The sequence below is a fragment of the Phocoena phocoena genome, chromosome 14, assembly GCF_963924675.1.
Source record: "Phocoena phocoena chromosome 14, mPhoPho1.1, whole genome shotgun sequence".
Taxonomy (NCBI): domain Eukaryota; kingdom Metazoa; phylum Chordata; class Mammalia; order Artiodactyla; family Phocoenidae; genus Phocoena; species Phocoena phocoena.
In genome coordinates this window covers 683,992-696,924 of record NC_089232.1, presented here as the reverse complement: position 1 = coordinate 696,924, position 12,933 = coordinate 683,992, and the positions used below count along the sequence as shown (strand labels likewise).

At 47.1% G+C, this 12,933-nt stretch overlaps 1 protein-coding gene across 1 annotated transcript in view; it reads left to right on the top strand.

Annotated features, from left to right (window-relative positions):
- Window positions 1-12,473, top strand: part of CCDC138 (coiled-coil domain containing 138) — a 48,130-nt gene extending 35,657 nt beyond the window's left edge. The window contains 3 exon segments of the mRNA XM_065891156.1: window positions 2,210-2,386; window positions 10,496-10,634; window positions 12,308-12,473. Coding sequence (XP_065747228.1) covers window positions 2,210-2,386; window positions 10,496-10,634; window positions 12,308-12,473 — 482 coding nt within the window.
- Window positions 12,474-12,933: the final 460 nt, after the last annotated feature.

Sequence of the window (12,933 nt, the reverse complement as noted above, 5' to 3'; positions counted from 1 at the left end):
TCTGATCAGGACTAAAAGGTGGTCTTGTTGAACGTTGGGACGTTTCTTAAACACTCAGTAGTACAGCATGTGTATAGAAAGAAACCAGGTTTGGCACAGTTGGTAACTAAACTTTTTTAGAATACTCTTTTAGAGGTTAAATTGGTTTTTAGGAAATCTTCATTATTAGGGAAATTAAAGTAAGGAGGTAACTTTTAATTTCCCCTCGAAAGATTAGACCACTTTAAAAAGATAACCAGGGCTTCCCTGGTGGCGCAGTGATTTGGAGTCCGCCTGCCGATGCAGGGGACACGGGTTTGTGCCCCGGTCCGGGAAGATCCCACGTGCCGCGGAGCGGCTGGGCCCGTGAGCCATGGCCGCTGAGCCTGCGCGTCCGGAGCCTGTGCTCCGCAACGGGAGAGGCCACAGCAGTGAGAGGCCTGCGTACCACAAAAAATAAAAAACAAAAATAAAATAACCAAGTACCATCTTTGTATCCCCTCCAAATTACTGAAGGACTACTTTTTAAGCTTGCAAACCTGCTGGATCGTGCAGCCTTCGGCCTGTTTAATCTGAGTGATTAAATGCTCAGTGAGAAGGGAGAGGACTTGGTGTCAGATGCAGCAGGGCAGCACCCATAGTGGTGCTTGTACCCGGGAGCGGCCGTCAGCGCTCTCCTGCCTCAGCAAGGCAGCTCCGGAGAGCAGCTGCAGCTTTGCCGACCTCGATCCACGGTCGCTTTGCAGTGCTCTGCGAAGCTCAGAATTTACGTGCAGCGGTGTGCCTTGGGCTGGATGCTACCAGAGGTAAAGATGAAGTGCGTTATAAATTGACACAGAGGCACAGATCTTAAGTTCTAAACATTCTTTCACATGTGTTTTCATTTCACACAGGTTATTCCCAGCTTCTCATTCTTCTTTCTTAATAAATTTATTTATTTATTTATTTATTTTTGGCTGTGTTGGGTCTTCGTTGCTGTGCGCAGGCTTTCTCTAGTTGCGGTGAGCGGGGGCCACTTGCGTTGCGGTGCGGTGGCTTCTCTTGTCGTGGAGCACAGGCTCCAGGCGCGTGGGCTGCAGTAGTTGTGGCACACGGGCTCTAGGGCGCAGGCTCCGTAGTTGTGGCACACAGGCTTAGCTGCTCCGCGGCATATGGGATCTTCCCGGACCAGGGCTCGAACCCGTGTCCCCTGCATTGGCAGGCGGATTTTTAACCACTGCGCCATCAGGGAAGTCCCAGCAGCTTCTCATTCTTAGTAATTAGGGTTCTAATTATTTCTTTGGTTTACGTAGCATGGACAGCAAAGAAGAGACAAAACCTGAGGCCAGAGGACAGGAATTTAGTGGTGATCCTGTCATATTTTCAGTGTGTTTCAGAACACTTCTGAGCCTTCTTTAAACAGAACTTTCAGCAGAAAAATTAACTCACTAGGGCGTGAACAGCATGAACAGTTTCTGTTGCTTCGAATAGTGTGTTGAAAGAGTTTTAGAGAACCGGAATGTTCTTGCACATTTGAAAGCACGGTGTAAACTGTTGTAGCCATTGAAGTATCTTAACTCATCTGCGTTGATCCCGGTCACATCAGTGCTTCCCAGTCACCCGTGGGACATCTTGGAGAACGTTCCAGGGCTCCTGACCGCAGGTGCCGTCCCTGCGTCGGCTGTGGTCGGATCTCCAGCCATTCGTCACGGTGGAGGCATCGCAGGAGACTCCAGGCGGGTCAGTCTCCTGAGGCTCTTTGAGGGCCTCCTGTTTGGTCTGGAGCAGAGGGCAGAAACCCTGGTTTAAAACCCATAGAGCACGTTTGTATGAACTTGCATTTTGAAACAGGCGACCGTGTGGCAGCAGTAGCAAGAAAATGTAATCTCAGAGCCTTGTCAAGATGACAGCACCAATGCTGTTGAGGTCTGTGGAAGCATGTGGTAAGTTACAGTCAGATATGGGGACTGGCATTCCTTGTGGTGTTTACTAGTAAACATCCATTGTCTTCTTTCTTGATGTAAAGAAGGAACGGTGTTTATTGTGACTTAAGCGTTACAGTAGGGAAATTCTGAACGACTTTTGCCCTGTCATAATGATGTCCCTCCCCGTTGGCCTTCAGCCTGTCGCCTCTGGTCGTTCAGTTTTTCCTTTCCTCTTGGATCCATGGAAGTGGCGGTGTTCCCTTCCTGCCGTCTGCGTCTGTCACCAGCCGGACCACTGACGCAGCCGCTGTGTGACGCCCTTTCAGCCGACTCCCTGGCGCGGGCGTTGGACTCTCTGTGTCTGGACTTGAAGGCGGATGAAGGGAAGAGCCTGTTCTTGGAGCACCCGGCTGTCCCGGTGGTGCTGAGCCACCTGAGGGTTCCCAGCAAAGGGCTCCTGTCCTGCGTCGTCGACAGCCTGCCGCAGACGACGGTGGAATCCAGTGAGTGTCGCATCTCTTCTGACAGTGTGACTCTGCGGGTCAGGCCCTGGTGCCTCTTATACCCCAAATGCTGTGTGGTAGCGTCTTCAGTCCCACCCCTGACCCTTCGTCCACATTTCCACGAACTCGGTGCAGTTTCCAGGGGGCCCCGGTTGTGTGGATTCGTTCTGCGGCGTCACTCCCGTCCTCGAGCCTCTCTCTGCGCTCTGTGTCCCGTGTTGTCCCTGAGGCTGGGAGGGAGCGCGGCCCTCAGACGCGTCCTCACCTGCAGGGGGGGGAGGGGACCCGGTTTCCTCCGGCGGTCGTGCTGGGGTAACGCGCTCTTCTGACTTGCGGGCGGTGGCCCCTCACCCAGCCCGGATACGGACGGGGTTGCCGAGCCCGGGTGCTCTGGTTCGCTTTGGCTGCCTTGTTGTTTGGACCCCAGGTGAGCTCTCGACTTGTAAGAAGCAGCCATTTAGCTTCGGTCATTCCTTTTCACGTGGAGCTGCTCCTTTTCCCTGTGTTGCATTTCTGATTATGCCTTTCAGGAAGCGGAGCCCACAGACGGGAGCTCAGCCTGGGAGAGAGTGCGCGAGGCCGGGTGCCCGGTGGCCGGCCTCGGGCAGGGGGTTTGTAGGCAAGACACAGAAGCAAAGCGAAGCACCTGTGTATTTGTGTCTAATATAATGTTTGCCTTATTTGGCTGTTAGGATCGTTGTTCTTGAGTTCGGTTTCTCAGATTCTGGTTGGGTTCTGCTCTGTCTGGTGGGCTGTGACCTGGGGAGACTGGAGCCACGTAGTCTGGTGGCCGCCTTGTTTACTGACTGTCGTGACAGTATTTGGGGAAAGTGTACTGGGTTCCCGGCACTGGGTGGCAAGTTCAAGACGACTGGTCCTTGGTGCGGAGGTGGAGATGGAGAAGCGGTAGGAGCTCCGTCCGTCCTGGGCCCCTGCGGCCGCAGGGTCCCTTCTCTGCCCAGCCCCGCTGCTCCCCAGGCGTGAGGGCTGCCCTTAGCTGTGCAGGCAGAGTTCTCTGAAAGCTGCTCTGACGCATTTCCTTGAGTGTAAATTGAGGTCTGTGCGTTGATTTACCTGAACATACGTATCGTGGAGCACACTGTTATTTTTAGATTGAGGGCTTCTGATTATCTGTTTTGGGCGTGAATGTAAATCATACAATAACTGAGCAATGTGCTTTTAGAAGACTACTTGGTGGTTTCTTTTTTTCCTTCCTGTCGGTGGTAAAAGCTGTTACTTATCTGGGTTTAGCTGTGTAAGGACATGAGTCTTACTTTATTTTAAAGAATACTTTCCTTTTCTTGTCAGACGTAGTTTTATTTAAAGAATACATTCCTTTTCTTGTCAGACGTAGTTTGAATAGAACATTTAAGTTTGTGTTTGTATTGTTAGTTTATTCTCTTGTGTGCCCCAGAAACCATCTTGTCCAAGGTGACCCACCTGAATGGCAACAATGTATTTGAGTACATTTTGCACACCTTGTTTTTTTCAAGTATAATTTACTTTTATTATAAAAGTAATAGAAATTTGGAAACTGGCAAAAAACCAAAAAGTCTTAGTATCCAAAAATATGTACATTTGCAAGCACACCCTGCTCTACTGTGCTTTTTCCAAGTACTTTTTTTTTTTTTAAACATACTGAAGGTTTGTGGCAACCCTGCCTTGAGCCACCCGGTTGGCACCATTTTTCCCCCAGCATTTGCTCACTTCCTGTCTCTGTGTCACATTTCGGTAATTCTCACAGTGTTTCAAACTTTTTCATTATTATTATATTTGTCGTGGTGATCTGTGATCAGTGGTCTTTGATGTTACTCTTGTAATGGTTTGGGGGGGTCATGAACTGTACCCTTAGAAGATGCTGAACTTAATAATGTGTGTGTTCTGACTGCTCTGCTGGCCGCTGTTCCCTGACACACAACAGTATTGAAGTTAGGCCAGTTAATACCCTACAGTGGCTCAAAGTGTTCAAGTGAAAGGAAGACTCACACGTCTCTCACTTTAAATCAAAAGCTAGAAATGATGAAGCTTAGTGAGGAAGGCATGTCGGAAGCCAAGAGAGGCCTAAAGGCAGGCTTCTGGCAACAAACACTTAGCCGAGCTGTGAGTGCAAAGGAAAAGCTCTTGAAGGAAATTAAAAGTGCTACTTCAGTGAACACAGGAATGATAAGAAAGCAAAATAGCCTTCTTGCTGATTGCACAGAGTCTCGGTGTCTGGACAGAAGATGAAACCAGCCACAACGTTCCCTTAAGCCAAAGTCTAATCCAGAGCAAGGCCCTGACTCTTCAGTTCTTGAAGGCTGAGAGACGTGAGGAAGCTGCAGGAGAAAAGTCTGAAGCCGGCGAGGTCGGTTCATGAGGTTTCAGGAGAGAAGCTGCCTCTGTAACATAAAAGAGCGAGAGGAAGCAGCAAGTGCTGCTGTAGAAGCGGCAGCAAGTTATCCAGAAGATCCAGCTAAGAGAATTCATGAAGGTGATATGAAAAACTAGGGCTGAAGGCTTACCAATTTGAGGAAAGACATGGTTTTACAAATCTAAGAAGCTAACCAAATTCCAGAGCTCAGTGAAGTTCAGGATAAACCCAGAGAGACAGACCCACACGGAGACACGTGATGTTAAACTGTCAAAAGTCAAAGACAGAGACTCTTGAAGGCAGCAAGAGAAAGTGTGGTCTGCACACAATGGAATATTACTCAGCCTTAAAAAGGAAGGAAATGCTGGCACCTGCCACACCTTGGATGAGCCTTGAGGACACTGTGCTCAGTGCAATAAGCCAGATACAGAAGGATAAATCCTGTATGATTCCACTCATGTGAGAGCCCTAGAATCATCAGATGTATAGAGACAGGAAGTAGGATGGTGGGGGCAGAGGCTGGAGGGGTGGCTGGTGTTTCACGGGGACAGAGTCAGCTGGGGAAGATGAAGAGCTCGGGGGGGATGGGGTCGGGGGGATGTTTGCCCAACGGCGTGAGTGCACTTCACACTAACAAAGACTACACTTCTATAAATGGTCAAAATGGTAAATTTTATGTTATGCATGTTTAACCACAATTTGAAAATTAAACATAAATGAACTTTTAGTACTCAAAAAAAAAAAAAACCATTCGAGCAAGGCAGAACTGTAGAGAGCATTAAGTGTTTTTTCCAAAAAAATCCCCAGAAACCTTGTCATTTGGAAATACCCATCATCAGTGTTCAGTGGATGTAATTGCAGACACCGTCCTGTGCGTGTGTCCTTGGAGGAGGGGGGCGGGTGAGTGGGTGGCAGGTGGAGATGCTGTAACACAGGGGGCTCATTACACACGTTATTTAGTGAGACGTGCTTAATCTAACAGGAAAAATGAAGCAGAGTTGAGTCAAAAATGATCACAAGCTCCTTCTGTTAAGAAATAAGGTGAGGGCTTCCCTGGTGGCGCAGTGGTTGGGAGTCCGCCTGCCGATGCAGGGGACATGGGTTCGTGACCCGGTCCGGGAAGATCCCACATGCCGCGGAGCGGCTGGGCCTGTGAGCCATGGTCGCTGAGCCTGCGCGTCCGGAGCCTCTGCTCCGCGATGGGAGAGGCCGCGACAGTGAGAGGCCTGCGTACCGCAAAAAAAAAAAAAAAAAAGAAAGAAAGAAGGTGAAAAACATCGAGTCTGTCTATTTTTACCTTTTTTATTGTAAACTATATACAACATAAAATCTCCCATTTTAAGTGTGCCCTGTTGGTTGCACCGCTCGGTTTAGGCAGTGCTGACACCCAGCCGTGGAAGGTGGGGCACTGGCACCACCGCTCTTTCCTTCTCCCCACCTCCACTTCCCGGCTGTTTAGTTTGTATCTTTCCTGTGACGGCGGAATCTGCACATTTGCTTCATGCTAGTGTCGTCTTCTTACTTTGCTTTATGTTAGTTTTACATTTAATCACATTCAGCGCTCAGGATTAGTCCTTTGACTGCACCCTCTGCATTTCTGTTCTTAATTCTCAATGATCTTTTTTTTTAATTAATTTTATTTATTTTTGGCTGCATTGGGTCTTTGTTGTTGCACGCGGGCTTTCTCTAGTTGCGGCGAGCGGGGGCTACTCTTCGTTGCAGTGTGCGGGCTTCTCACTGCAGTGGCTTCTCTTGTTGCGGAGCATGGGCTCTAGGCGCGCAGGCTTCAGTAGTTGTGGCTCGCGGGCTCTAGAGCGCAGGCTCAGTAGTTGTGGCGCATGGGCTCAGTTTCTCCGCGGCATGTGGGATCTTCCCGGACCAGGGCTCGAACCCGTGTCCCCTGCACTGGCAGGCGGATTCTTAGCCACTGGGCCACCAGGGAAGTCCCTGAACGATCTCTTAATCTTGCTCCCTCGCCTGTGTGCACCCCCCAGTTTAGGAGGTGCTGTGGAGGCTGCTTCGTGTTGCGTTGGAAGCACTGCCGGGGCGCCTACACTCAAGGAGGTCCCGTCTGAGTGCTCATGCTGGGTCGCACGTGGTGCTTCGCGGCTGTCTCGGGAGGCCAGAGGGCAGCCTGGCCTTCCCAGCAGTGGTGCCCCGCTGCTCTCCTGGGTGGTTGATAGCTGCTTCCTCCCTCAAGCACACGGTGTAGCCCTTGGATGTTGCCTGGGTTGCTGTTCTGTGTCCACTTAGCATTTCACATATAACATAATATGTAATATTTTTCTTTTATTAACTTTATATTGTTAGGAACACCAGTTGTCCTCATGGATCTTTTTTGATGGTTTTCCATATCTTGGCTTCTTTCTGGTCCTTTCATTTTTGTTTTCATTCTCTGTGATGATCGGATTGTTATGACAGTAATCTAATTTTCAGCTCTGTCCTTTCGGTTTCTTGATGTTTTAATTTATTACTTCTTTAATGGTGTTTTGATTCTCTCTCTCTTAAATCCTGTTTATCATCTTTTCTTTCTTATCTTATTGACTAGCCTTGTTATTAGGTTAACTGAGACCTCAGAACTCTTATGGAAAACTGTTCTGTTTCTTGTGTTTTCTTTTAGGTTTGACTCTGCCTTGTGTGTGCTATATCCCTTTCTGATTGATTGGTTGATTGATTGATTGGTTGATTGATTGGTTGATTGATTGCTATAACATGCTCACCGAGTTGACATGCTGTCTCTTTTTAAATCTATTTTATACATATTAGTGTATATATGTCAATCCCAATCTCCCAATTCATCCCCCTCCCGCCCCCTGCTTGGTGTCCATACATTTGTTCTCTACATCTGTCTCTATTTCTGCCTTGCAAACCGGTTCATCTGTCTCTGATGACTCTGGTTCCCTGTCCTTGTGGACGGGGTGGGCCTTCCACACTCTGCCTACCATTCGTCCCAGTCCAGGTTTTCTCTCCCTTCCGTGCCACAGTTTGAAAGCCCTTTTTCCTAATGTATCCATTCTTTCCTGTAGCCGGTGGCTCTGGTGGTGACGTGCTCTTTGCCAGATTCTCAGGGCTGTGTTCTCACTTCTCAGATTCTGCTAAACTATCTCGTTTGGGTTCATTTAACCTAGTTAGTGGGAGGCGTGGGTGTCCTGTTCCCATAGAGAAATTCTCTTGGCTTCAGCTGGTTCCCAGTACAGTTCGCTCTGGGACTTTGTTTTCAGTTGATTCCCTGTCAGAGGAGTGAAGAGGCGGCAGTGGCTCCCCTGCGGGTTTGCGGGGGTGGGGGTGGGGGGTTGGTGGGAATTCCAGAGGTTGTGTCCCCTCCCCCGTGTCTTGCGGAAGAGGTGCGTCGAGGTGGGCTCAGGCCCTGCTCTGGAACTTCGTGCTTCTGTCCTGGGCTGCCTGCCCTGCTGCCAGTTTTAAGGTCGTGACCGAGGACTTCTGCCCTTCCTGTGTCTGTGTGTGGGTTTGGTTTTTGTAAATGAGGTTTTTTGTTTCATTTGTTTTACAATTTTTGATCCATATGACTAGGTGTTGGGGAGAGAAATTCTCTCAAGCACTTTTATCTTCCCATTTTAATCAGTGAAGACATCAGTGAAGTTTAGAAGAGGAGTCACCTGGCCTTTTGGGCCTTTGGTTCTTCTTTTCCTCTCTCGTACGGGCCACGTGTATTCAAATTGAAATTCTTCTAAGCTTAAAAAATATATAATTAATTTAAACACGGTAGTACTGAAGAAAATGTTGACTATAATGTTTCACCTTTATAGGTAAACCTAACCGAATGCATATATGAATCTTTGCGTTTCCTTTCTCTTGTTTGACGTCTGTCTCACAGGTCAGAAGAGAGATTGGAAGTCAGGCCAGTGAACCTCTTCTGCTTCTAAAAGACCTTTGTAAGCTTTACTTTTAAAATACGCAGGTATATTAAACTCTTTGCATGGTCTTGGCCTTTTTCCATCACAGAGGTCATACAAGGAAGTTCACTTTTATTTGGAAGTGCTTACTTGTAAATATCTGTGTTTTATTCATGCCAGGACCTGATTTACACATAAAGTAAAGCAAAATAAAGGGAGATGCACTCCCTCACACTTCTGCAATTTACAAACAACTGTCATAACTCGCTTAGGTGTTCTGCGGGCTTTAAATGGAAAGCACTGATACTGCGGCCTGTAGCAGTGTTGAGAACCCCCGAGGTGGCTCCGGCAGTGACTGGGGGCTGTCCCTCTCCCCGGACCTCACTCGTCAGCCGTGCGGTGGTCAGCCTCCCGGATGAGAGTGACTTGCACCACGGGTCTCAGGGTCTGAACCGAGGAAGGTGTACAGTTGCTTAACGAAGCTGCTTGAACTCTGGGTGTATTTTTCATCTGTTTGCAGATTATGTCACCATACTCGTAACCTAAAGTTCATTCTTCAGAAAGAGTCTGTGTGTCTGAGATCGAAACACATGTAGACACTTGGTGGGCTCCCGTGGGGAGGTGTGCATTTCCCCTCCAGCTTCTCACCGCGGGGTCCCGTGCAAAGGGCACAACCTTGTTTCCATGCACCAGCTTTCACTTCCTGTTACCGAAACATTCCTCCGACTGTTATTTTGGGGTTTGCCAGTTTCACTACTTAATAGTTTATTTTCCTCAGTACACCATCAAAATGCTGACATAGAGTCTTTCCGGCTGTGCTTATGTGCTCAAAAAGAATGAAGAGCGCAGACTTCTCTTATTCTTACGTCCTTTAGTCGCTGATTTGTGCTTGAAATAAAGTGCTGTCTCCATTTTGGGAGCCCCTGAGTTTTACAGGGGAATTTAACTATTTTAAAGGCCACAGTTTAATGTTATTGTATGATTTTTGTTTCTGTCCAAGCTTCCCTAATTACAAATGTAAGTGATTTACACCTTGGAAAGCATTTTTACACACTGTTTTGTTCGGTGGAGCTTTCAGTTTTCACGGTTACAGACTTTACAGGGACTCTTTTTCATACACCTTTGTATATGTCTGTCAGAGTCAAAGGATATACACACTTAAGTCTTTTCATACGAATCTGGCAAATTCCAGTTATTTCATTACATCAGTACTGAGCTGAATATTTTTACTGCTTTTGTTCTGTTGTGAGTTGCTTGCTTGCACCCTTTGCTCATTTCTGAAAATATTAGGTCCATCTTTTTCTTAGTGATTTATAGAAGCTCTTTTTATAGTAAAATATCAATTCTTCTGGCAAATATATTACGAGGAGATTTCTGCCCCCAACTCCCACCCCACCAAGTCTGGCATTTCCCTTTTGTTTTGTTTTTTAGAGTTCCGCCTTTTAATTTGTTCTCATTTCTTTTACATAGACATTTAAAGTTCTTTACCTTATAAAATTTTTGAATCTTTTCTTTTATGAATCTTTCCCACTTTTGCTTTTATGCTTTAAAAAGTTCTTTCCTATTCAGCGATTATGTAAGTTGTCATTAGCACGTAAATGAAATTCTTAAATTTAGGGTTTTTTAAAAATTACTACCCCCCAACAGAATTTCTTACCGCTAAGTATTTAAACAGCCTCCTCTTACGGACTTTCTTCTAGATTCCGCTTAATGGAAGTTTGACACCAGGGGAAACGGTCTTACCTTCGGTTTGCATCATTCAAGAGCCAGTAGTATTTTAATTCTTCAGATGATGGTACTTTTCCCCATGGTTTAGGAGGGGAAAGAATGAACACCCAATTCAGTGTTGGTGAGCCCCGTCCGCAGGCGCGCTGGCCCCTCGCCGCGGACCCGCCTGTCTCGCAGGGTTCCCGCAGCCCTTCCTGCAGGTGTGCGGCTGCTCCCTCTTCTTCCGAACCTGCTCGGTGCCGCTCCGGGGCCCGAAGCTCGACCTCCACGTCCTAGAGAAGCTCAGCAGCATCCTACAGAAACTGTCCAACATCAAGTAAGGATTTCGTGTTGCTAACATTTTTTGTTAGGACGTATCTTACTGTGATCATTTAGATGTTTCCGAATCCTGTAGTGGCTCAACTGTGATGACTAACTCAAAGTTTCCAATAAGTGTGTGGAATATTAACACTGATCCAAGACCGCACGCTTAGGGACAGAGTGAACCCTCGAACAGCTTCCTGCACACTGGTATTCTGTGATGGAACCGGTGAAAATAAGGGAGAGAATAAAACACTATTTTGTAGATCCTTCTTATTGACTGCAGTGCGTTTAGGGAAGAGAATGAATCGGGCAGAAAAGATCTTAAATGATGCTGGTAACGAACTCTTATGGGTATGCTCCTGCCACTGGTTTGGTTTTATTGCAAGAATTGAGGGCTTTCTTTTCATATTTCTTCTTTCCCCAATGCACACGTCGGTAAAACCAGTTTATAAATTATAAAAAAAGGACATAGGCTTTAAGCCGTGTTCTCCTGGAGTCTTGTATATGCCAGTGTTTCCCCTGAGGCACCTCCAAGCACCTTCTGTCCGTTGCGTTTTTGTGACAGTACAGCGCTGGGCTGGTTCAGCTCCTCTGCCCGCCCCGCCCCCGTCCCCTCGCCTGTGACTTCCATGGCAGCGGACCTGGGTGTCTCGCCACGCCTCAGCACGCAGGGATGGTGAATACAACGCATCCTGAAATTCCTCGTGGTTGTGTGACCGCAGGTCCGTCTCTGCTGTTTGGTGTCGCACACGGTACCGCACTGTAGGGAATTACTGTCAAATTGTAACCTCGTACGCAACTCACCAACTTATGAGTTTAGCGCTGGTATCAGCTGAACTTGTCAGTTCACTGTCTTCCTTTGCCTGCAGGCCGACTGCCTGTGATGTCTCGATTTGTAATCAGTAAATTCTCGAGGCCTGTTGCCGTTTACCCTCTGTGGTGGCACAAGGCTGCAGTGGCGTCACTTAGGTTTAATTCCTTCTCAGCTCTTAATCCCTGGGCTTTGTTGAAGCAGTGCCCAGTGCAGCTGTGTCCTTGGGCCAGAGTGCTTTACGGCTGGCAATGTGTTTTGTAGTCCGTGTTCATTTCAGACGTAGATGAAGAACCAGAACGAAGCTTGCATGAGGAGTTGGGAGAAGTTGACGCCCAAGCAAGTCTCGGGGTAGATCTGTAAACCCTTCTGTATCGGGTGGTGGTCACGTGGGTTACTGGAGAGGCAAACGGATAGATGTACACGAGGAAATGGGAAATATGCTACCAGGTGTCATTCTCACTGATCGAAAGTGAAGTTACTGAGTGGTTACTATACAGAGGATGGTTGCAAAGGTAGTTTGGAGCCAAGTCAAGAGGCCAGGTAATACTCTGCTGCATTAGAAAGCCCAGCTTACTTAGAATAAGGTGGTCAAGTATTTCACTCTTTCCGGCTGTGAGGGAAAAGTCCGCTCCGGTAGTGAATAGGGGGCACGTTTCAGGATGATAACATATTCTCTTTTCTCCTTAAATACTTTTCCACTTTAGGCCTATTTCACACAAGCTATGTTGTTTGTCTTGGCATGTTCATCCTTTAGTTATCCATTTCCTCCATTATTTTTAAAAACAGGTGCCATTTCCCCACACTCACACGTACCGTATCTCTCACTGTTCCCAAGTGTGTGTAATTAAACTAATGTGCGCATCCTCTTACAGGGGTAATAAGAAGCTCTTTGAACTCTTTACAGTTCATCTGATGCTTCAGGAAATACAAAGGACGACACATCCAGAGCATGCATTTCTCTGTATTAACCTGAATTCAACTCTGTTCAATTTGGGTTTAACAAAATGCAACTCCCTGGCCGCCAGTACAAACCCTTAGGCTGGCTCATTATTATTTGTAGGTATTACCTATGTGTTGCTACTTGTAAGATTGTAAAAATCACCAAAGTAACGACCAAGTGAAGTTACGAGTAGCATCATTTATCATGAAAAAGGGAAAAAAATTTTTAACCTTTAAAATGGAAACTGTAGAAGCTGTGGAATGTGGATTTTTTCCATTCAGCTAAGGTGGTACTAATGGACACGATGGAATTTTCAGGGTTAATGAACCTGGAGTTACGTTTTGTAAAAATGTTTTAGGAAAATTCTTTGGAATAAATTGGCGTTCGTGTGGGAACAAGGTTAGAGCGTGTCATCGTTCTGTTTTCTTAATATGTTAAAAAAGTCCCCCTTCTAGAAGCGTATGTACACACACTTCAGCTGCCATAGTTCCCGCACCCAGAGAGCTCTCTTGCCATCAAAGGTGAGTGACGTAGCCAGAGGTCTGGGTAGAGCTCGGG